Source organism: Dama dama, chromosome 30 (genome assembly GCF_033118175.1).
Source record: "Dama dama isolate Ldn47 chromosome 30, ASM3311817v1, whole genome shotgun sequence".
Classification (NCBI taxonomy): domain Eukaryota; kingdom Metazoa; phylum Chordata; class Mammalia; order Artiodactyla; family Cervidae; genus Dama; species Dama dama.
Window position 1 is genome coordinate 32,250,420 of NC_083710.1, and position 24,027 is coordinate 32,274,446.

The window sequence follows — 24,027 nt, forward strand, 5'->3', positions numbered from 1 at the left end:
AACCCAATGATAGGTAACTATTATCCCAATTTTGTAGAGGGGACGCTGAGGTTAAGTAACTTGCCACCATCCTCATATTCAGTAGGCTCTCCCTCAAAACAAACCCAAGAAATGACCACCTCTCACCATCTCTACCACTCCATCCTGGGCTGAGCCCTCACCATCTCTCATGGGAGGCAGAGCCTCCCACCACCTCCCTGCCTCCATGCTTAACCCTCTGCAATCTATTCTCAGCAGAGCAGCCAGAGCCATCCTCCTTTTATTAAGATTTCTTTTTTTTAATGTAGACAGTTTTTAAAGTCTTTATTGAATTTGTTACAATATCACTTCTGTTTTATGTTTCGGGTTTTTTTTGGCCTGGAGGCATGTGGGATCTTAGCTTCCCAATCAGGGATTGAACCCACACCCCCTGCACTGGAAGGCGAAGAATTAACCACTAGACCACCAGGGAAGTCCCCAGAGCCCTCCTTTGAAAATAGAAGTCCATTCAGAGTCCCTTTCTCTGCATACCACTGGCCAGCGGCTCTCCTTTACACTCATACTGAAATCTAGCATTCGATTTCACACCAGGGCCTGTAAGGCCTGACAAGACCTCTCTCCTGTTTCACGGCTTATCTCCTATTCCCGTGCCCTCTGCTCACGGCACCCCAGTCACCTTGCCTTTCTTTGCTGTTCTGTGACATGCCAGGCGCTGTCCACCAGCTTTATAGACTAGGTCTGAATCTGTTTGCCTATCATATCCAAGGTGGTATATTTTTTTTTAATAAAAAATACTTTAAAGAGGCTGCACCTTTCTTTTTAGATAAACCCAGACTAGGAAGCGCTGGGCTGTGAGGTCTCTCCTGATCCCTTCTCATTCATCTTAGCCCTGCTCATACCCTCAAGAATTTAGGGAGAAAATAACTACCCCTGACATATATTATACAGCCGGTCATAAGGTTTGGAACTGAACCTGCAAACCTTTGCTTCTCTCATGGCACAGACTGTACCCATCACTGGGTAGCTGGAACCAAAAATGCATCAGGCAGGATCCAGTTACCAAAGTTCTGATGGTACTTGTGCCCTACTGGATGAACTGCTTCATCTGGGGACAGCTGAAGTAAATTCTGTTACTTGACAAATAGAAAAGGATCTTAGCATCTATTTTATGGACCTTCTATGATGAGGATCTGTTTGAGTAGCTTGATTTCCATGTTTCTTTGACTTGAGAAATTTAAGATTTGAGCTCTCAGCAATCCAACTACTTACTCTGAACTTTAATTTCCCTGGTTAATATCAGTAATCACATGAAGAATATTACTGACACATGACTCAATCAAATTCAAGTACTATACCAAAAATTACCCAGTAAGATGCTATTTATGCTGGTATGACAAATTTATAAACATTTCTGGGTAAAACAGAGGCCATGATACTACTAGACTACTCTTTTTGCCTTATTTTCACTCACAGTAGTTTTTCTTTCCCTTTATAAATACTTCTATTACTTTTTCTCTTTACCCCTAAAGCCAGTGATCTGAGTTTATATAATGACATAGTTGCTCATTTTGTTATAATTACCCTCTGAAAGTCACTATTTTAAAATACATAAGGAATATAGTTTCAATATCAAAGGGCTCTGAAGATGTATTTTCAAAGTGATTATTACTTTGTTACAGTGTTTTCTACCAAATTCTGTGTCCTGTGCAGAACAAAGAGATACACTTTGAGGGAATCAACTGGTCGAAGTGCAACAATATTCCTAATGTAAAATCCACAATCATAGAATGTTAGGCTTCATTAGAGCATGCCTGTCCCATTCTGGGGAAGTCAGGATACAACTGCCTAACATTTCCATGACTCAATTTTTCTGTCCTCAAAATTTTGTGTTACCAAGTATTATATAGCAAGGAGACTGTTCTTGAACCAACAACTCCATCCCTCAGGTACTGCTCTCCTCATCTATAAAATCTGGTCCTGCCTAGAACTAATGGTCTGTGCTCTTGAAATACAACTGTTTGCGGCCTGGAAGGCCAAGTACCCTGATGGGCACAGAAATGAGGGAAAGTGCATAAGTTTCCCCTGGCCCCAACCTCATACTAACCGTTCTGGAAAAAGATTTTATAGGGACACAGCTAAAACCTGGGCTTCCCAGGCGACTCTAGTGGTCGCCTGCCAATGCAGAAGACACAAAAGATGTGGGTTCAATCCCTGGGTTGGGAAGATCCCCTGGAGGAGGGGATGGTGACCCACTCCAATATTCTTGCCTGAGAAATCCCATGGACAGAGGAGCTTGGCAGGATACAGTCTACGGGGGTCACAAAGAGCCAGACATGCCTGAGCACATGAGCACAGATAAAACTTAACCCGAGTATGGCAATATTACATGGATTTTAGACATTCCTTCCACTGATATTTTGAATGGTGGAGAATTGCCTATCTGTGCATTAAGAAGTAAAACTGAAATGTGTCATTAGAACTACTGGGTTGGCCAAAAAGCTTATTCAGGTTTTTCATAACATTGTGCTGAAAAGCCTGAACAAACTTTTTGGCCAACCTAAAACACTCACATCTTACTGTACTCTGCACATTTCCCATAAGAACAAAATAATTCAAAACAGCCAGTACAAAAGCTCCGTGCGCTAACTTACAAAATGGACCTGACTCATGAGATATCATGATTTCCACCCAAACAAGGAAGTTCTAGAAGATAGTTCACCAATTTCCTTACACAGCTAATATGTCACTGGGAATGTATGCCGCTTCCAGAATTCCTGTAACTTGTGAACAAGTAACTGTGACCACTCCCTGACCAATAAGTGTACAACCTGTCCGAGACTTAAACAAAATCAATGAATGCATTGATCTTTCCAGTTTTTCCAGCTTCCCAAAGTACAGTGTGATTCCTGAGACAATCGTATCTCCTAGTCTGGCAAGGTTTTCACTAGGTCCCTGAGAAATTAAATGTGAAAACAGATCTATCCTGGGTGAGCTGACTCACAAAGCTTGAAGGTTAAATCCACTCCAAAGACAGGCAGGAGAACTGAAAGGAAACTTCTGTTTTCCAAAGAGACAATCTTGTACTAGCCTTCTGCCCAGGAAAAGGGCCAAGAAGACAAAAATATGGTCTTAGGTAGTAGCTCAAAGTTTTCCTGATTCTGATTCATCTACTGTTTGGTTTGTTTTTACTTTGAAGGGACTGACTCTCTGCATAGTTGGATTAAATGGTTACTTAATTATTTGTGGGCCTCTTTTCACTGATCAGAACAAGAATAATCAAGATACTCATTTTCCATTCACTAACCACTTGCCCTCCATGTGAAAGCCCTCAGGCTGTTAGTGCTTACTTTTATCCTCATCGTACGAGCCTCCTGAGCTATTACTGTATCTTGACTCCAGACGCGTATGGGCTCTGATGACGTTACTAAACCTGCAAACACAAGAACAGCCATCATGAGATACTGACACATGTGTGTGATGTGCTGAGACACAAAAATACTATTATTTAGCGATTGATGATGCTTTTCCTAAAAGAATACTGTAAATAGCATACCCCACACATTCCCTTTGTGCTCGAGCAGGTCAGTGGTCACTCCTGCTCAGGAGCACACGTTCAAACCTTGAAAGAAAAATATTTTAAGACTAATATGTGTGACTCCAACTAGAAAATTATAACATTTGCTTGGAAAGAAGACAGGCATGATAATGAATAACACGAATCCGAATGGTAACCTGGCACATGGTAGAAATAATGGCTGAAAGATTGAATAAGTAAAATAAGACAGACCCGGAAATATACAAAAATAGTTTCATAACAAATTTTGAATTTTATGAGTTTTAATGTTTTCCTTAAAAGGTTTTTAGGAAAAGTTACTAGTGGTGGTGTAATACAACCAGAGGGCCTCTTTCTGTCTAGTCTTTCTGTGGCTTAAGAAGTAATCAAAACCAAACAAACAAAACAAGAGGTTGAAGGATAACTTTTAAAAGAGTATTTATTTATTTGGCTGCATCCAGCCTTAGTCATAGCATGTGGAATTTCTGTTGCATCATGAGGTGGGGCATCTTTCACTGCAGCGCTTGGACTCTAGCTGTGGCACAAGGGGCTCTGGAGCGCGTGGGCTCGGTAGTTGCAGGGCACGGGCTTAGCGGTTCCATGGCATGTGGATCTCAGTTCACCGACCAGGGACTGAACCCACGTCGCCTGCACCGCAAGGCGGATTCTTAACCACTGGACCACCAGGGAAGTCCCCGAAGTGTAACAACTGCACGTGCACTATCTCGTTTAATCTCACTCACTCATCTTTGAGATAAACACATTTACTCCAAAATCACTGCAGATGGTGATTGCAGCCATGAAATTAAAAGACGCTTACTCCTTGGAAGGAAAGTTATGACCAACCTAGATAGCATATTAAAAAGCAGAGACATTACTTTGGGAACAAAGGTCCGTCTAGTCAAAGCTATGGTTTTTCCAGTGGTCATGTATGGATGTGAGAGTTGTACCATGAAGAAAGCTGAGCACTAAAGAATTGATGCTTTTGAACTGTGGTGTTGGAGAAGACTCTTGAGAGTCCCTTGGACAGCAAGGAGATCCAACCAGTCCATCCTGAAGGAGGTAAGTCCTAGGTGTTCATTGGAAGGACTGATGTTGAAGCTGAAACTCCAATACTTTGGCCACCTCATGCGAAGAGCTGACTCACTGGAAAAGCCCCTGATGCTGGGAGGGATTGGAGGCAGGAGGAGAAGGGGACGACAGAAAATGAGATGGCTGGATGGCATCACCGACTCGATGGACATGAGTTTGAGTAAACTCCGGGAGTTGGTGATGGACAGGGAGGCCTGGCGTGCTGTGATTTGTGGGGTCGCAAAGAGTTGGACATGACTGAGCGACTGAACTGAACTGACTCTGCCAACGAGGAAACAGACTGAGTGAGGTGAAATAACTTGTCCAGTGTCAGCCAAGGAAGATGACGGTGGGGACACTTTCAAGGCTGTGCTGCCTCCGAGAAGGGGGGATGTGTGACCTCAGGCTGAGCTCTTGCTCCCTAAGCTCGGTGACCCTGGGCTTTACCTCCTTGGGGACCCCATTTCCACACCTGCCTAAATGGAATAATAACAACACTTCAACATTTATTTTGTTGGGGCTGTTGCAGGAATCATAAAGGAATGATGTGAGAAAGTTTCCAAAACTATGAGATGCCATCTAACTATAGAGTATTAATTAGTATACTCTTGGATTTCTAGAATGCCTTTGCAGAGCACCAAAGACTTACAAATCCATAACATTTTTACCACCCAAAGATCTATAAAGTCAGGCAAGGGTGTGACTGAGGGGAAGTGAGCGTGAAATGGTACGTCTATATATTTATTTTACATAAAATGATAAAAAGCGTGGTTTGTCTATATTATTGACTAGGTTTTCTGTTGTAATTGATATCAGACCAATACTCTTATTTCCCTCTGAAAGTGGGAAAGTGCAGGGTCCCAGCTGTCCCCATCAATGTAGGGAGAAAGAGGGAAATTTCAGGGAAAAGTGCCATTTCAGGGTGTGCCATTAACATGCTACTTTGTCCCAGGTGTATAACCTCAGAACACTGCAACAGTGATGTGACTGCTGAATTCAGAAGTGTATCAACTACAAAGCCTTTGGTTTCATTCACTCTGTAGACATTTGCAGCAGCTTTTAAGTCCTGACAAGCAATCTTTTCCCTAGTAACTTTGTATTTCAAACATTCTTCATTCTCACATCTTTTGGGCTATTACTTTGTGAATCCGCAACTTCTTTTATCAGAAGATAAACGACATCTGCTGAGTTTCATACAGATCAGACTGTGTAATTATCTAAATCAGGCTAGTCCTTAACGAAATTGGCAAAGTGACCAACTTATTACCTTCTGAAGAAGTTCTATAATCATATTTATGTTGACAAATGCAAAGATATAAACAGCACATGAAGAACCCAGACACCATTCAACAAGGAGTAAAAACAGAGTGATGAAAGAATTCCACATCTATAGATTCACACCAGGCAGAGATTTGCCAGTGACTCAAGAATGGTGATTTATGTTGGTTTTACAATCGTGTTCAGGAAGACTGGGAAGGGAAGAGCTACAGAACGGATGGCAATTCTTCTTGTTTCCTTTTAAGACAGATTTAAAGGATTTCTAGGAGGAGTTTATGAGGCCAAGATGAAGGGGAGGAAAAAGCCCCTTCCACACTTCTTATTCTGGAGAAGATCAGAACCATAGCATGGTGAAGTGGATACTTGGCAAAAACAAAAAGTAAAAACTGACTCCCAAGAGTAAAATCTGTTCCTTTACTTTCCTGGTTGAAGAAATTAATTTTGGGTCTAGATCCTAGAAGAATTTCAAGGATTAAGCAGACTGAATAGTCTTTTAATATAAAAGTACATGTCTTAGAAATATATCATAAAAATAACTCTGCTAAGACTAGGCTTCTCAGGTGGCTCAGTGGGTAAAGAACCTCCCTGCAATGTAGGAGATGCAGTAAATATGAGTTAAATTCCTGGGTGGGGAAGATCCCCTGGAGGAGGACATGGCAACCCACTCCAGTATTCTTGCCTGGACAATACCATAGACAGAGGAGCCTGGTAGGCTACAGTCCATAGGTTGCAAAGAGTCGGACACGACTGAAGTGACTGAGTAAGAGAAAAACTGGAAAGATGAAGTGTTTCCCTAAGTTTTCCCTTGCTGATTCTGCTCAAAATTAACATGTATGCAACTTTCTGTGGATTACTAATCTCTATTCCTGTATCAACACAGATGACCAGAAACTTATACAGCTAAAGTTTATTGCTTTTAGTTCCTTATGAACAATCCTTTCATGGCTTTTATTAAGGGCTGATGTATTAAAAAATATGTAAAGGGCTTGTTTCTGCATATTTTACAAACTGTCATTTTAATTAAAAATATGTATTCACATTATTGTTTAACTGAAAAAACTACATGATAAATACTTCTTAGAGCTTAAAGGTACTTATTTAGTTGCTGTTTTTCAGTCGCTCAGTCACGTTTGACTCTTTGTGACCCCATGGACTGCAGCACGCCAGGCTTTCCTGTTCTTCACCATCTCCCGGAGCTTGCTCAAACTCATGTCCATTAAGTCAGTGATGCCCTCCAACCATCTCATCCTCTGTCATCCCCTTCTCCTCCTGCCCTCAATCTTTCCCAGCTGATGCACTGGGTCTTTTCCAATGAGTCAGCTCTTCTCATCTGGTGACCAAAGTACTGGAGCTTCAGCATCAGTCCTTCTAATGAATATTCAGGATCGATTTCTTTTAGGATTGACTGGTTTAATCTTCTTGCTGTCCAAGGGACTCTCAAGAATCTTCTTCAACACCATAGTTCAAAAGCATGGCTCAGATGGTAAAGAAGCCACCTGCAATGCAGGAGATCAGGGTTCAATCCCTGAGTTGGGAAGATGCTCTGGAGAAGGGAATGGCTACCCATGCCAGTATTCTTGCTTGGAGAATTCCATGGAGAGAGGAGCCTGGTGGGCTACAGTCCATAAAGTGGTGAAGAGCTGGACATGTGTGAATGACTCACACCCCCACACACCCACACACCCACTTATTCTCTTACCCTGATTCTCTGTAGCTCAGATGGTAAAAGAATCTGCCTGCAATGCAGGAGACCTAGGTTTGATCCCTGGGTCGGGAAGATCCTCTGGAGAAGGAAACGGCAATCCACTCCAGTATTCTTGCCTGGAAAATCCCAGGCAGAGGAGCCTGGTAGGCTACAGTCTATGGGGTTGCAAAGAGCTGGACACGACTGAGCAACTAACAATATAATACAATACTGGCTTTAATGGTTCTTTTATTACAAGCCATCTTAATTTTTTTGTCAGTAGCTATGGTATTATTAAATATTTCTGAATTACATCAAAGAACCACTAACTAGTTGTAAAGAACCTGGCATCAGGACAGCCACTTTGTACAAGTCCATGGCGCCCCCTGGAGCCCAACAATGCAATCAGGTGACTGGTACTCCCAGAAATGAGCCAGATCATCCGTATTTCTGACCAATACCATCTCTGTAGACTCTTTGTCTAGAAGGACTGAAAAGAACAGGGTAAATACCTGTCTTCTGTAATGGGGTCAGCAAGAGGGAGGGAGAAAGGGGCTGGTAGGTGTTTGGACAGCTAGCTTATCTACCTCTAGGGCTGTGACGTTTCTCCAATTTTCATTTATATGCTGAATAAATAAAAGACGATTTTTAAAAAGACGATTACTATGTGCAACACAGCAGGGTAATAATTAAGGATAGAAATATGTCTAAGAGCCATATAATCACTGTTTTCTAAGAATGAAAAGGTAATGGTTGAGACACAAACATGTGTACAAGTACCCATAAATCAACATGACAAGGCTCACAGGAAGGAAGGTGATAAAGTAGACTGCAAAGAAAAATAAAGATACTTTAGGCTGAGAGCACAGTCTACTATCAAAGAAAAGACAGACTATATTAGAGAAATAGTATAGGTGAAATAGAGGGTTAATGTAACAATAGTATTCTGCGTGATAAAATATTCATATAGGTGTGATCATATATATAATCAACTAATCTACCTACAGGTAGATAAACAGATATAGTCAGTATGAAGGAGTTGGATATGCACGACTATGTAAAAATGTAGGTAGCATTGGGCTTCCCAAAGGCCAACAGGATACAGTGATAAAGCAGGAAATAAACAAGAAAGCCTCTTACAGATATTATCTGGTTGCAATGTTATAGTGATAACTGCCTTCTTCATTTTAAAGGCTACCACTAAAAATTTAGGCAGGCCACTCATAACTCTGGTCCTAAAGGAGCCTTTGTAATGAGATGATAATATATGGAAATATATTACCTTTCTACCCTTAGTATAATTAAGGTGTAAAATTCATACTATACAATGAATGATAAAGAATGTTTTACTCCCACCAGAAGACAGAAATATCTTCAGAGAAATATGTAATTTTTTTTTTCTTTTTACCATCAGGGAGTTTTCCAAAGAAGGTACCAGCAAATATAGATTACAAAATAACATGTGAATTAATAATCTTGTACTGTCATTGATTTACAGAGTATGAAAACCTTAATCTATTTCTGAGAAAGAAAAACCTTAGTGAACTATAATAGAAAAGGTCTGTTATTCATGACCCATTGATGATCTGAAGGGAGACTCAGAGGATGAGCATTTTGCCTTAAGGCAGTGTAGTCAGCCAGTAATCAGCATGCTGAGGAATTTGCTGTGGCTGACTTAAGAGAAAGAACTTTCAGAACTCCAGCCCTGGGTCGGATAACTTCCACCTGTAGCCCCTGATGGGTTCTCATGCACACGATGAAATCACAAAGCATCCAGGGGCTTTTAAAGCTAAATGAATTATTTTCATTATGTGATCCACTAAATTTTCTTCAGTATGAATCTGTATCTCATTTTTTAATTAATTTAAGTGAAAGGGCTCCCCGTTACTTTTTACTAGAAAATACTTAGCCTTATAAGTTTTCAACATCATGAGAATCATCTTAATTTTTATTTTCAAATTTAAGTCCTGTTTGTCTCTTTTGGTTTGTTCTCTGCTCTTCACATTCAACTGCAGTAAATAGATCCAGATTGTGCTTACTTATGAATAGTTCCTGGGCAATGTGAAAGCAGAAATATGCACAAGAGAAATATTACTGTTAAAGAACTAAGGGGAAGGACATCAAGGTTTCTTTTAGACAATGTTCTTAGTTAACCAAGATGTGACAGAGTTAAAGATAAAAGAATGGTGATGTTTCAAAGAACTCATCTCAAGATAACTACTGTAAGAAATTATTCAAGAACCAGATTTGCAAATTTCACATGGCTATTCCCTCTAACTCCAGATGGACTGTGTCCACTAGCAGAATAAGGTGTGGTTATTATTAAGCCTGGAGGTAAATGGGTTTCAGCCACTAGAACAACATCCCTCTTAATCTCTGCTCTGGCTTTGCTCAGGAAGAAATGGTTATCTTTAGGGATATACAGAGCAGAGTCTGAAAGTCAATCTGTGTTTCTAAAAAAGAAAGGATTTGTGTATGTGTACGTGTGTGTGAAATTTATGAAGCCCTGCAAATGTTACTAACGCTTTGCATAGACAATTGCTGAAAGTTAAGCTGCATGTTAAGCCAAATCTGTGCACCAACCTCTCATCAGATTCTTTTAGTATCTTGCTCTCCTCGGCGTCTGGGAAACTGTCCTGGCCGGCAACCACTGTGTTGCTGCTGGAGGTAGTTCCTGTAGATGAGATTAAAGAACAGCTCAGAAAGAAATGCCTGTTGTAGAGGTCAAGCTCAAGCCTTCAGTGATTCCAGGAAAGGATTTCCTGTAAAATCCCCAGTTTGAAAGATTTCTTGCATCTTCTGCACAATCTCAGACATTCTGAACAACCTTCCAAGCCCACACCATTGAAGTGAAGAATCCAAGACATCTATTATAGTCAAACCAAATTCCTCAACTCTCTTACAAAGCGAGGCTACAACATTCTTAAAACCCTCTCTTCCTGGCTACTTAGGTAATGCGCTTATTTATAGTGGCCAGTCCTGCCGCTAGTGGCTCTAGTGTTTCTAGTTCCAGGAGTTACGAAATGAATGTTAGAACATTCCAAATGCCTAGAGCTTAGGATCCCCAGGGCACTGCTTCTCTGTGAGATCACTGCTCAGGTAGCAGGATCTGGGGCACAAAGAGGGCATAATAGACCAGGGCGTAAGAGGAGAGAGGTTTGGAGGCAATCGTGGTATTAAGGGAAGCGAAGGGAAGACAGCATCAAGGAGTTTGAGGAGGGTGGTATCTATTTCATACCATGATGCTGAGAGGCCAACTGAAAAGTGGTAACACTGGTGGAGGGGGGCAGTTCAGTCAACCCTAGGAGAATATCAGCCAAGAGAATCCCATTAGATACAAGGAGGAGGGTCCAGAAGTGAGATTCCTCCATGACTACAGTGTCCACCATAAGCTCGGTCTAAAATAAAAACGTATATTATCATATGTGAAACAGATCACCAGTCCAGGTTTGATGCATGAGACACGGTGCTCGGGGCTGGTGCACTGGGATGACCCTGAGGGATGGGATGGGAAGGGAGGTGGGAGGGGCGTTCAGGATGGGGAACACGTGTACACCCATGGCAGATTCATGTCAATGTATGGAAAAACCACTACAATATTGTAAAGTAATTAGCCTCCAATTAAAATAAATAAATTAATTAAAAAAAACAACTCTGTGGCATATGAGCCCTGGGCTCTCGATTGTTGGTTATCCTTATAAGACCATTTCATTAATCGGACAAGGTGCTAAGAGTCTCTGCTATCCTTAAGGCTTCTCTTAAATGAATGTATTGGGTTGGCCAAAAAGGGTGGTATGGAAAAACTCAGACAAACATTTTGGCCAACCCAATATATGTAGGAATACGAACGAGCAGCAAGAACCTACTCATACCCTTTCAATGCTCTACACGAAGGAAAACCCAGAGTTGTGGGACAAGGCGTCCACCCAGCTGCCCGGGTCCTACCGGAGGCCGCCGCCGAGGCCTTGCTGCTGGCTGTGAAGCGGTAGAAGGGCGGGTTGTCGCAGTGCTGGACGATGGGGTTCACCGGCTCCGTCTGCTGCAGCTCGAACAGCAGCTCCTCCATGGTCTGAATGGTGTTGTTCCGGCACAGGTAGACGGCCACCTTCTTGATCTGAGACGAGAAACGGAACACAAGGGATATTTCCCAGAGCAGCCCACAGGGATGCGAGGTTGTCGACAGCAGAGGTGGTAACCCGTTCATTTTGATGACCACAACACCTCCCAGGAGCGCTCACTGTCTTTCTCTCCTAGGACGAGCCAAGGGTCTGGATTATGGCTGCCGGGTGGGGGTGTGGAGAGGGAAGGATGGGAAGAAGGGACAGTTAGGGAGCTGGGATGGCTGTGTACACACTGCTATGCTTAAAATGGATCACCAACAAGGACCGGCTGCAGGGCACGGGGAACTCTGCTCAGGGTTATGCGGCAGCCTGGACGGGAGGGGAGTCTTCGTCTGGTGGAGAATGGATACCTGAGTATGTATGGCTGAGTCCCTCTGCTGTTCACCTGAAACTATCACAATATTGTTAACTGGCTAAACCCCAATACAAAATAAATTTTTTTAAAAAAAGCCAATCTTCAACCTAAAGACAAAAAAAAAAAATCACCTTTTCTCACATGTACATCTGATAGAAGTGGGTTGTTAAAAGTCTTACCTTCCCTCATGGCTGAGTTTACAAAAGCCACTTTTGGGATAACTTGTGGACTAAAGATGACTTCTATCTAAACTTAAAACTTGCCATCTGGGGGCCTCCCTGGTAGTCTAATGGTTAAGACTTCGCCTTCCAGTGGGTGCAGGGAACTAAGACTCCACATGCCTTGAGGCCAAAAATCCAAGACATAAAACAGAAGCAGCATTCTAACAAATTCAATACAGACTTTAAAAATGGTCGACATTAAAAAAAAAAAAATCTTCCAACAAAACAAAACAAACCTTACCATCTAAGGTCTTATCTTGAGAAAGTATTTTATTTATGCAAACCATGGGAGAAGAACTGCTAGCTGTGTCCATTTAAAAAGGAACTCAGCCTCCCGTTACTCTTCTACCAGAGAAACAGACGAGTTTGAGCTGTCTGCATGGTTTTAAGTTTTAAAAATAACTCTGGATTAAATCTCTGCATTACTGCAACCCTCAAGCCTGAGGCCCAGAAGCGGCAATGAGGCTTACATGGCTCAGAACAGCAGGGCGGGCAGGCACAAAACCTCTCAGAAAAACAACCAGCACACAGACACCAACTGTGCAAGGGTTTTCAAAATGCACTCGTTTCACTGATGACCTCACCTTTAAATACAGACAGGAAGATGGGCGTGTCAGTAGAACTTTTCTGTTGCTTATTTCTCTCTTTGACTACCTATCTTTGAAGAGATAAACTGGAATATTCTGCATATTTATTGTTTTAAGAGCATCAGGATGTAAACACAGAACAATTTTTATTAGTAATAATATAATGTGTTACCTAGTTTCTCTTACATAATGGGGCTAATGTTTCTAGAAGACAGATTTAGGTAATTATGAGAACAATGCTACTGCTGCTAAGTCACTTCAGTCATACCCCACTCTTTGGGACCCCATGGGCTGCAGCCCACCAGGCTCCCCTGTCCCTGGGATTCTCCAGACAAGAATACTGGAGTGGGTTGCATGCCCTCCTCCTTTCCAACCCAGGGATCAAACCCGTGTCTCTTACATCTCCTGTTTCTCCTGTATTGGCGGGCGGGTTCTTTACCACTAGTGCCACCTGGGATGTGGACTCCTTAATCTCAAAGTTTCTGGGTCCAAAGACTTACAAAGGGGATGACAGAGATGCCACGAGGACACTAGCTTGCAATGCAGGGGGCAGAAGGGAACTTTAATGTACCATCTAGAAAGCTCACAGGAGATGAGCGTGACTGATGAAATCTGACATCTCTATTCTACTCGTGCGATGATGACATTCTGACTTGCAATCGCAGATGGAAGCAGTGACAGAATAAGGACCCCAACCTTGGAGGGGCACTCACATAGGGCAGGAGGAGCGTGTCGCTGCTGACCCCGCACAGGCTGATCAGAAACTGCAAGGTGATCCGCAGGTTGTTGCTCCACTTCTCATTGTTGGCTAACGCATTCCAGGCATTTTCCATTTCCGGTCCGGGAACTTCATCCCCATACTGTAACCGACAAAATAAAACCAGGCCCGGGAGGAGCGTGGGAGAAATGTGAGGATGCAAAATGTCTGATGAAAAGTCATTTCAAGGGTCACTGTCATCTCAAAATCGTTAAGAAGGGGGGAGAATGGCCACGCATCACAAAGATGCCACTTTTCAAGAATTTATAATACACACTTCACTACTGCACAATACTTATTCACATGATGATTCAAATGCAAGGATCATATAATAACGATGATAACTGGGATCACGATCAAACTGTGCTAAAATACACATAATGAAGTGTCCCACTGTAATCGTTTTTCAAGTGGGCCTGAAGTTCAGTGGCCTGAAGCATGTTTGCACTTGTGCAACCGTCCCCGCCATCCACACCCTGTTCTTGAGATTGTTGACGGCAGGCACCACTTTCCGCGGGTTTCCCGTGAGGAAGGTGCGGCTCCTCACGCTTACCTTGGCAGTCATGTACATGAGGTTGTTCAGCACCAGCGACGTCGCCTCCGGGGAGCCCCAGCCACTGCCCTTCAGCCCCTGAGAAGCCGCCACCTCCCCCTCGCGGTCCTTGGCGTCGTCCTCGGGGCTGCTGGGGCTGGAGCCCGGGAGGAGCAGCCTGCTGTCCACCAGCTCGATGTTGTGCAGCCAGGGCAGCAGGTAGGTGAGCATGATCTGACGCCCGTTGGGATGCGTGGTGGGGAAGCGCTGGCTGACCTCTGCGGAGAACGGCAGAGACCGCGAGCCACGTCACCTCATCAGACTGAACCAGAAAGTGAACAGCTAGCGGAAGCGGTACGTTAGAGCGGACAAAACAGGAATCAGGACATATGCCCAGATCCCAGTTTGTCCACATACTAGCTGCATGAGACTCTGGGTTAGTTACTGAAGTTCTCTGTTCCTCAGTTTCCTCGTCTGTAAAATGGGCCAATCAGGTCCCACACTAGATGATTGTGAAGATTAAAAGACACAATATGCCTGTCATCCAACAGGCTCTTAATAAACAGCAGTTAGGATTATTTATGGGCTTCCCTGGTGGCTCAGTCAGTAAAGAATCCACCTGCAATGCAGGAGACTCAGGTTCGATCCCTGGGTCAGGAAGATCACCTGGAGAAGGGAATAGCTACCCACTCCAGTACTCTTGTTTGGAGAATTCCATGGACAGAGAAGCCTGGCCGGATACAGTCCATGGGGTCACAAAGAGTCGGACAAGACTGAGGGATTAACACTTACTTAGGATTATTATAATAATGACTATTATCTCTCCATTATACCTAAATTTTACAAAGTGCCTTGCATGAGCCATGAGCTGTTAAAAAGTAAGCTGCAACCCTCCAGGAAGAACAAACCCAGTGTGTGATGTCCTATGTGTGGTGTCCATTTGAAAACTGCCAGCTATGTGGAAGGTGTGTGGTTGATGCTGCGCTTTGTCTTCTGAAATAAATGAGTCAAAAAGGTACAACTGTGTGACCAGTCATCTCACCATTACTTCCTCTGATAGCATTTCTGCATTGTTTCACTGGCAGCAACATTTCATTTTATGATCTAAATAAGTTTTCTATAGAAACAAAAGCACAGCTTTATATACATGCTGCAAGCTCTGAAGTCATCTCCTGTTTCTAATATTTACGGGAGAATTCATTTTATCCCAAGGGACATTAGAAAGCTTGGCCTAATGTATCTGCTATCATCCAGCATGGCATGTAATCTCATTTAGAGAGCTCGTGCCTGCTACACAACAGAACAACACAGATGCCAGGAGATGATCCACTGTATCCTTGAAACAGAGACTTCAATGGATTTGGCCTTTTTCCTAAAATTACAACTCTTTTATTTTGAAGAATAAGAGTATACTTTATGCTGTGCTGCAAGTCAGACATGTTATGCTGTTATATGTCACACAGGTCAAATCTCAAAATTGACTTAATGTCCAAACTTTCATGGATGTGATGACTAATACTATGGACTTTCATGACACATATTCAGATCCCTATAAAAGCACAACACTTATTTAGTCCAACATACCAGACCTCTCCTAGGTGCAAAATGCTCTTCTAGGCACCATGGAGACAGCAAAGATTAAAGATGTGGTCCTCTCCTGAGGAGGAAGCTCTGAGACTAGTTGTGTCTACAGATAACCCTGGGGCCAGGTAGAAAGTGACGGATGACAACAACAGAGGCACAGAGTCCTTTGGGGGTTCGATGGAAGAAAATGATTCTGGTTATAAAGACGTGGGGCACTTTGATGGCAAAAGAACCATTTAAACTCTGCTAGAAAGGATTGGGGGCGGGGGGTGGTTTCTTGGTGGCTCAGTGGTAAAGAATTTGCCTGGCAATAAAGAAGATGTGAGTTTCACATTGGGTCAGGAAGATCCCCTGGAGAAGGAAATGGCAACCCACTCCAGTATTCTTGCCTGGGAAATCCCACGGACAGAGGAGCCTAGGGGACTACAGTCCATTGGGTCACAAAGAGTCGAACACAACTTAGTGATTAAACAACAACAGAAAGCCCTGGGACTTGGGAGAGAAATAAATCTTTCCAATCATAGGGACAACTATTTTAAGACTGTCATCTTTCAACAGTGGTATAAAAATCTATAGACTTTTTGGAGCAGTAATCACCTTCTATCATATTCCTTATTTATGTAAAACAAGTTTGTATTTATAAATTTCATGTTTATAAAATTTATAAACGATTTCCTTATTGATGCTGTTTACTACATCTCGTCTGTTAGTCATAAGTCTGAGAGGGTAGGGATCTCTGGGGTACCCCAGGCTTCCAGATCAGGTGTAAAGATGTTTTAAAGGGAAAAGAGACAAAAAAAATGCTGTGACATGCAAACATCATTCACTTCTCCAGAAATGAATTAAATAATCTGTAAGACAATGTCAGTGGGATGCTAGATCATTTTCTGGCTGTTTCGTCAAGACCTAAATAACTGGCTTGGAATTAAGTCATATGAAACTACAGGCAGTAAAAATCTCACCGCAGGGTTCTTAATGGTAAAGGCAGTATAAACAAAGGCTAAGAATCCATTATAATCTCCTTATTTTTCCATGCTATTTTATAAAAGTTATTTCTCATAAGTTGAAATAGCCAAAAGGTCAATTCTTGACCAAAAACTAAGGCTGAACTTGCTTGCAACTCATGATATGAGCTTTTCTCCTTGTCAAATCTGCTAAACTGTTTCTCCTCTCTCTCTCTCCAATTGTCAGACTCTCTCCTCTTACCAGCTTCTCCCTTGAAACAAGTTCAAATTTAGCTCATCCTCTGACTGCATCCACCATAAGCCCCATCCTCTCTTGCATTGCTTCTTTCTCAGCCAAGCCCCTAAGATCTGGCTTCTGCTGCTGCTTCTCCCTGGAAATGACAGATAGTTACCGATGAATTGTGAAATTCATAGGGTTATCTTCAGGCTTTATCCCCCAGGGTCTCGCTATTCTGGAGGAGGCTGTGGACCACTCTCCTAAGTCCTAAGTCTCCTCTTCCTAAGTCCTGTCTTCTCTAGGTCTCCATGAAACACACCCTCTGGGTGTTCTCTTTCCATAAACATGCCTCCCTTTCCTCTTTGCTCCCTCACCCTTCCCTGGCCTGGTCCTTAAAAGTTGGGGTCCAGGTTTTTTCTTTCACTCTGTACTCTCTCCATTCATGACCTCATTTATTCCTGTGGTTCTTATTCTCAATGGTCTTCCATGAGCCACTACCACTGGGCCTTCCCTCGGCCCTGGTCTATCTATACACAAGGGTGTCCAACAGATGCCTAAACTCGATAACCCAAACTGATCTGAGTGTGAGCTCATAGTCTCTGCCTCGCCTGGACCCTCCTCTTCTCCTCGAATCAACTCTCCAGATGGGGTTATCACTCCCCCACCTCCCAGATAACACACCAGGCACTTCCTTTGTATACTCCTCCCAGAGCTCTTGACCCTGGTCTCCCCTCTGTTTTCATGTTCAGGTCTCATCATATCCTCCTTGGACTGGTGTCATTGTTTCTCAACTGGTCTCCTCTCTCCAGACAGGATGTTCTGTCATCCATTCACCACACTACAGGAAGAGTCTTTCTAAAACTTCACTCTGATCTCACACCTCTCTCTTCTTGTTTGAAACAGATGAGTGGCTTTCAAAACCCAAGCAGCTTGCTTGACCGTCCTCCCTGTTCACAGACTTCTGAGGGATTTCAAGGAGCACGTATGTAGTCTCTGACCTGCAAACTCCTAGGAACACAATAAAGGCCTTCCAAGATTGACTTCTGCCTCTCTGTCCATAACCATCTCAAACTTTCCCCCTTCTCTGCATGTTATATTAGCCAAACCCCCTATATAATCTCTCAAATGCATCATGTTATCTTATACCTCTAAGCCAATGCATACGCTATTTTGTTGGCCTGTAATGCCAATCCACTTGCCAACTGCAATGTCACATATTTCTGCTTTTCAAATTTCTACTCTTCTTTCAAACTGCAGCTGAGGCATCAACTTCTCTGGGAAGACTTTCCTGATATTCTTGACCCAGTAATTGATGACTTCTTGATCTTCCATCTCAAAGAGAGAATGTGCATCTCATACAGAAGTATAATTTTTAAAATTACACTTGCTACACTGTATCACAATCATATGCTTGTACATTATTCTTTATTACTAGATGATGAAACTTTGATGGGAGAGACTACTTTATTTGCCTCTGTATTTCCAGGATCCAAGCACAGCGCCTGGCATACAGGCAGCACTCAAATCTTGGTCGAAGTGAAGGAAAATAAATGTTAGTTTTCCAAGCAGAAAATTAGTTTATCAAAAAGGTCTTTCTTGAGTCCTCCCACTGTTTCAGGCACAATGCAAGGATGTGACTAATCTATCTCAAATAAATGGATTTTCCAAAACATTATTCACAAAGATTACTTGTAAATTTGTGCCCTAAATCAAACTCTCAACAAATTATATACGTAGCAACATTCAAGCTGCAAAATACCATAAACATCATCACCAAAAAGCAACTGACAGCAATTACTTGCATTAGAAGTTGTTTGTGTGTGTGTGTGTGTGTGTGTGTGTGTGTGTGTGTGTGTGTGTGCACGCGCATGCTCAGTCGTGCCTGACTCTTTGTGACCCCATGGACTGTAGCCTACCAGGATTCTCTATCCATGGGATTTCCCAGGCAAGAATACTGGAGTGGGTTGCCATTTCCCCCTCTAGGGGATAAATTTATATCACTCATATTTAATTTCTTGGGGAAATTTTACATACATAGTGATTATGATTCATCTAAGCATCTTCACATTTGTCCTATGTTTATTTATACAGTTTTAGTGTATAAATACTACTGTTTTAGATAAACAGTTTTATCTGAAACTGTTTTAGATAAACACACTCTTCTATATTTAAGGATATTCTAGAATTTACTTTTGTCTGTAACTGAGCTTGCATGCGTGCTCAGTCACTCAGTCATGTCCGACTCTTTGCAACTCCATGGACTGAAGTCCGCCAGGTTCCTTTGTCCATGGAATTTTCCAGGCAAGAATAGTGGAGCAGGTTGTCATTTCCTACTCCAGGGACAAATGAACTTAGCCCAGTGCAATTTTGATTGATGAATTTATTATCAATAATTTTGACTCTCAATTACACTAGAATTTTAAAAGTAAGAATACTTAGGGCAGAAAGGATCACACATGCCATGGCTGACTATTGCACGGTACCTGAGAAGAGAGGAAGTGTGAGCTCGGGGTACATCCTGGCCAGTTCGCACGACAAGAAGGCCAGGGACACGCTGTAGAGCGGTGGCAACGGGCCGTGCGTCCCATACAGAATACTGCCAGGTCTTTGTTCGGCTACTTTCTTCGAGTACACAAATAGCTTTGCTTCAAGGATCTGTAAAGAAGTAGGAGAGTAGCTTCATGTAAACACACATAAAAATGTGTATTTGTAAAACTGAGATAATATTGCTACCAGTTTTCTATTATGCCTTATTAAAATTATACCATTCTCATGTGTCCACAGTAAAAAAAAGAAATATGAAAATTATAAACAGTATGAAAAAGCACTGGCTGGCTATCTCAAGAGTATTTATATTGAATACAGTTTTGTAATAAAACTAATGAATGCATCTTTTAATACTGTATGAAAGGCAAAGTATCAGTTACTGCCTGTGTTTACAGATAATTAAGTATTATTTTCTCACTCATCATATCCACCAGTGATGTGCAGAAATACATGAATGTGTATCAATAAATGGCAATCTAGTGATCAACTACCACTTCCATTTTCTGTGTTCAGGGATGGAAATTTCTCTGTCCTCAGTGATACATGCCTGCATGAGCTGCATGGAGATTTCATAAATCTCTCTGTTGGTGTCAGAGGCCTTGAACAGAACAAGGTTTAACAGCGTCACTATGTCAAAGGGATAGTTCCTAAAACAAAACAAAACAGTACAGGTTATGGGATGGCCTGGCTAGTAACCTTGATAGATCATTACCTCTCAAAATTCTAGACAGCACACTGAGCTCAGTCACACTAATGGCATTCCCAAGCCCATTTCACCATCCTCATCTGCTGTTTATTAGTAGACGAAGGGAAACTGCTCTGAGGTTAAAACTGAATATTGTCACATCAGCTCAATGAACACAAAAGTCCACTTATTACTAATACATTTTTGATGAAAACCGAGAACAAGAGGAAAAGACAGAAGACAATATGTCTAAACTCAACAGCTCACTGACTTCATGTTTTCATTCAATCCATCTAAATGTATTGAGCACCAAACATCTATCGGAAACAACTGCAAAGAACTGATGATACTAAGCTAGTCCGGCTGGTGCCCTCCCTTAAGGGAAACTCACAGTTGAGTTAAGGAGACAAACTATACAGTCTAGTTATGAGGAGGAACCTGGGATTGTCCACAGATGATACAGAAATCCACGGCCATGGAAGGCGTAGCACGGGGTGCATTCTATGTGGAGAGAATAGCTTCTTGAAAGATTATACATGTCAAAATACCCCTCCCCCAGTACACAGGATTTTAAACCTAAATGTGCTTATACTACCTACATGTCCATGTTTCACTGGACAATGAGGCTCACTTTAGTCTTCTCAGTAGCTGTAGAGGGTTCCACACTATCAAGTGTCTGTCACTCAGCCGTGTCCAACTCTTTGGGACCCCCGTGGACTGTAGCCCGCCAGGCTCCTCTGTCCATGGGATTTCCCAGGCAAGAACACTGGAGTGGGTGGCCATTTCCTTCTCCAGGAGATCTTCTGACCCAGGGATGGAACCCCGGTCTCCTGCACTGCAGGGAGATTCCTGACCATCTGAGCCATCAAGGAGCCCTGCTCCACAGCATGGACAAACCATAAAAACCACTCCTGTCGTGGTGCCTAGATCCTGTGCCGCCTAGATCTCCCTTCAGGACAGAGGTACTCCATCCTCCCACTACTGCGCTGGAGGCTGATCTCTCTGGTTGAATCCTTCTCTGGGAACTGCCTAGACCAAGGTCATGCATGCTCCCCAGCAGTGCTCCCCATGGGACTGCTTAAAGTTTCTTTCTTCTGCTGGGTCCTGTCTCCCTCACTTCCTCACAGACGTTGATCCCAAGGGCATTCCCTAATAAATTTCCTGAACTCAAATCTCCACTGCAGGGTTCTGTTTCCTGGGAAAGCCAACCTTGGACACACACTGACAGATGTTTAAAGGTTATTTTCATTTTTTTCACTATGATAACTTTGCCAAAACCAAATGGGCAAGTATTTCTTTAGAACAGATTTCTAGACAAGTCATGCAGGGTCCAAGGGCATACTTAAAATTTTGGTAGATACTGCTGCTATACTACTGTCCAAAGTGGTTTTACCAGTTAGCACTCCAACATGATGACTTTTCTGGGACTATAATTTTAAATGAACAAAAATGCATGAGGTTGATGAGAAACTGGGCAAAGCTCCCCAAATGACGGTGGTGAGGATGGTGATGAGCCATGGGTAATGTTTACGTTATGACATGGTGACTTTGTGCGAGTTACCATAGCAAGTCCTTTACCAAGATTTCTGACTTAATCTTCACACCAAGACTGTGAGGCTTAAAGATGTTAAATCCTCACCCAAGGTCAGGGAGAAGGAGTGGAGCCTGGATTCCATCCTAGATTTGTTTGACTCCCAAGAATTCAAACACTTATCCACTGTGCTGTCCACCTCCTAGACACCCCACAATAGGTCATTTCATGACCAGTCTAATTTAGAATTCTTATGAACTGCAGTATCTGGAAACAGACCTTTCTGTGAAAACAGAAAGGTAACTTTCTTCTGAGCCCTACAGCAGCAGAGACGTCTTACATACATTGCTGTCTCTGATTCTGGGACTTAATACATATATATTTTTAAATAAACACTGGAAACTACTAGGGACCACTGGGGATTTAAAGGCAGGAGAAGAGTAGACAAAGCTGTCCTCTTATGCAGGGTTATGCCCTCAACCATGTAATCAGGGAATTCAATTAGCTGCTTAAAACTGAGTTATGGAATTGAAGGGGAACCACACTGAAAGAAGTAATACAGATACAGAAAGTGAAAGAAACCCAGAGAAGGAAAAAAATCAGAAAGCTCTCCGATGAGTGCAAGAGTACAAATAAAACATCTGTACTTAGACATTTAAAATAGGCTTAGAAATAGAATCTTACATTTTTCAGTATTTAATTATTTAGCATAGACAGGGGAAGGATAAAAGAAAGACAGCTATGATCATACAGAATAAAAATAAAATGATAAAATAAATATAAAAGGTAGATGTGGTTCAGAAAGTAAATAAGAAAGAAAACTGATTTTTTTTTCCATCTGAAAGAGAGGAAATTTTGAAGAATTTGAGAAATACCCATTAGCTCTGGCTTATCTAGAACTAACTGATGAAACTCAAGATAATTTTGAGTTATTCTAAAGAGAAATGGATTTTACTAGTTGATATGATTACATCATAGCTCTTTGCTTCCAATAGCTGTTGAATAATAATAGCAATAATAATAGTGTTTACAGGGTGCTTACTGTGTGCTAGACCTTTGGTCAAGATACTGTTTTTCTTTAATCCTTACCCTAACCCTGTTACCACTCGTATTTCACAAATGAGTAAGCATCTGAAGTAAGTTGTTCAAGATCACACAGCTTAATGAGAGACAGAGCTAGAATTCAATCGCAAGACATTATGTTTCCAGAGTCCAAATTCCCAAACTCTGTGCTCTCCTGAAATTCTCCAGGGGACACAACCAAATGGGGCTGCACATCACCAGTCAGAGAGCACGACTGTGATTCATGAAAGATAAGCTTCCCTGTCTTCTTTGGTAATGGATGGATGCTATTCTCTTAAGAAATGCGGGGCATTTACTTTTAAGAATTCAAGCTTTGAAGTAAGTCAGAAAGAGAAAGACAAACACTATATTAACACATATATATGGAATTTAGAAAGATGGTACTGACAATCCTACATGCAGGGCAGCAAAGGAGACACAGATGTAAAGAACAGACTTTTGGACTGTGGGAGAAGGCGAGGGTGGGATGATGTGAGAGAGTAGCATCGAAACATGTATATTATCATGTGTAAAATAGCTGACCAGTGCAAGTTTGATACATAAAGCAGGGCACTCAAAGCCGGTGCTCTGGGACAACCCAGAGGGATGGGATGGGGAGGGTAGTGGGAGTCAGCGTTTAAAATGAGGAGGGCACACGTACATTTGTGGCTTATTCATGTTGATATATGGCAAAAGCCATCACAATATTGTAATTATCCTCCAATTAAAATAAATAAATTTAAAACAACTTGATTAAAAAAAAAACGAATTCAAGTTTGCTGTATCTGATTTAAATAGGAAAGATTTATAGTTAAGGCAAGATAGGCATATAAACAATAATGACAATAAAAACCACCTCCAAAAATAAACCCAACACAATTCTTTAAAAATTAAAACTTTGATCTTACATATACTTCTAAAACATCTATTAAATATATTTGAGGGAAAAAAATAAATATATTTGAGGAGTTGCTCGAGAATAAGAGTGAAAACAATGGAATTCTTAAGTATTTAATTAAACGTGAAGAGAATTCTGCTGAATTAAGCCAGTGATTGGAAGCAGTCTATACTTTTAATAGAGAGCACATTATTTACCTTAGTTTACAACCTCGGAAAGCCGTTTAGTCTCTTTCTCAATTTCCTAATCTGTTCTAAAGTGATATAATTTGGAATTGATGGAAAAATTAATGAGAACACACACAGGAGCCAAATAGTTATTGGAATTAATGCTGCCTGACAGGTGAACTATTGTCTTTTCTGCTAAATTATAGTACTGAGCTGCATTTAAAAGCTTTTAC

At 41.9% G+C, this 24,027-nt stretch overlaps 1 protein-coding gene across 4 annotated transcripts in view; it reads right to left on the reverse strand.

Moving 5' to 3' along the window:
• The window catches only part of FRY (FRY microtubule binding protein), a 425,432-nt gene that overhangs the window by 60,386 nt on the left and 341,019 nt on the right, over positions 1-24,027 (reverse strand). For all 4 annotated transcript variants that reach the window (XM_061133663.1, XM_061133660.1, XM_061133661.1 and 1 more), the window contains 7 exons: positions 19,999-20,098; positions 19,388-19,559; positions 14,160-14,416; positions 13,563-13,709; positions 11,511-11,679; positions 10,149-10,239; positions 3,327-3,409 (listed from right to left, as the gene is read on the reverse strand). In XM_061133663.1, coding sequence (XP_060989646.1) covers positions 3,327-3,409; positions 10,149-10,239; positions 11,511-11,679; positions 13,563-13,709; positions 14,160-14,416; positions 19,388-19,559; positions 19,999-20,098 — 1,019 coding nt within the window. The remainder of the gene's footprint in view (positions 1-3,326; positions 3,410-10,148; positions 10,240-11,510; positions 11,680-13,562; positions 13,710-14,159; positions 14,417-19,387; positions 19,560-19,998; positions 20,099-24,027) is intronic.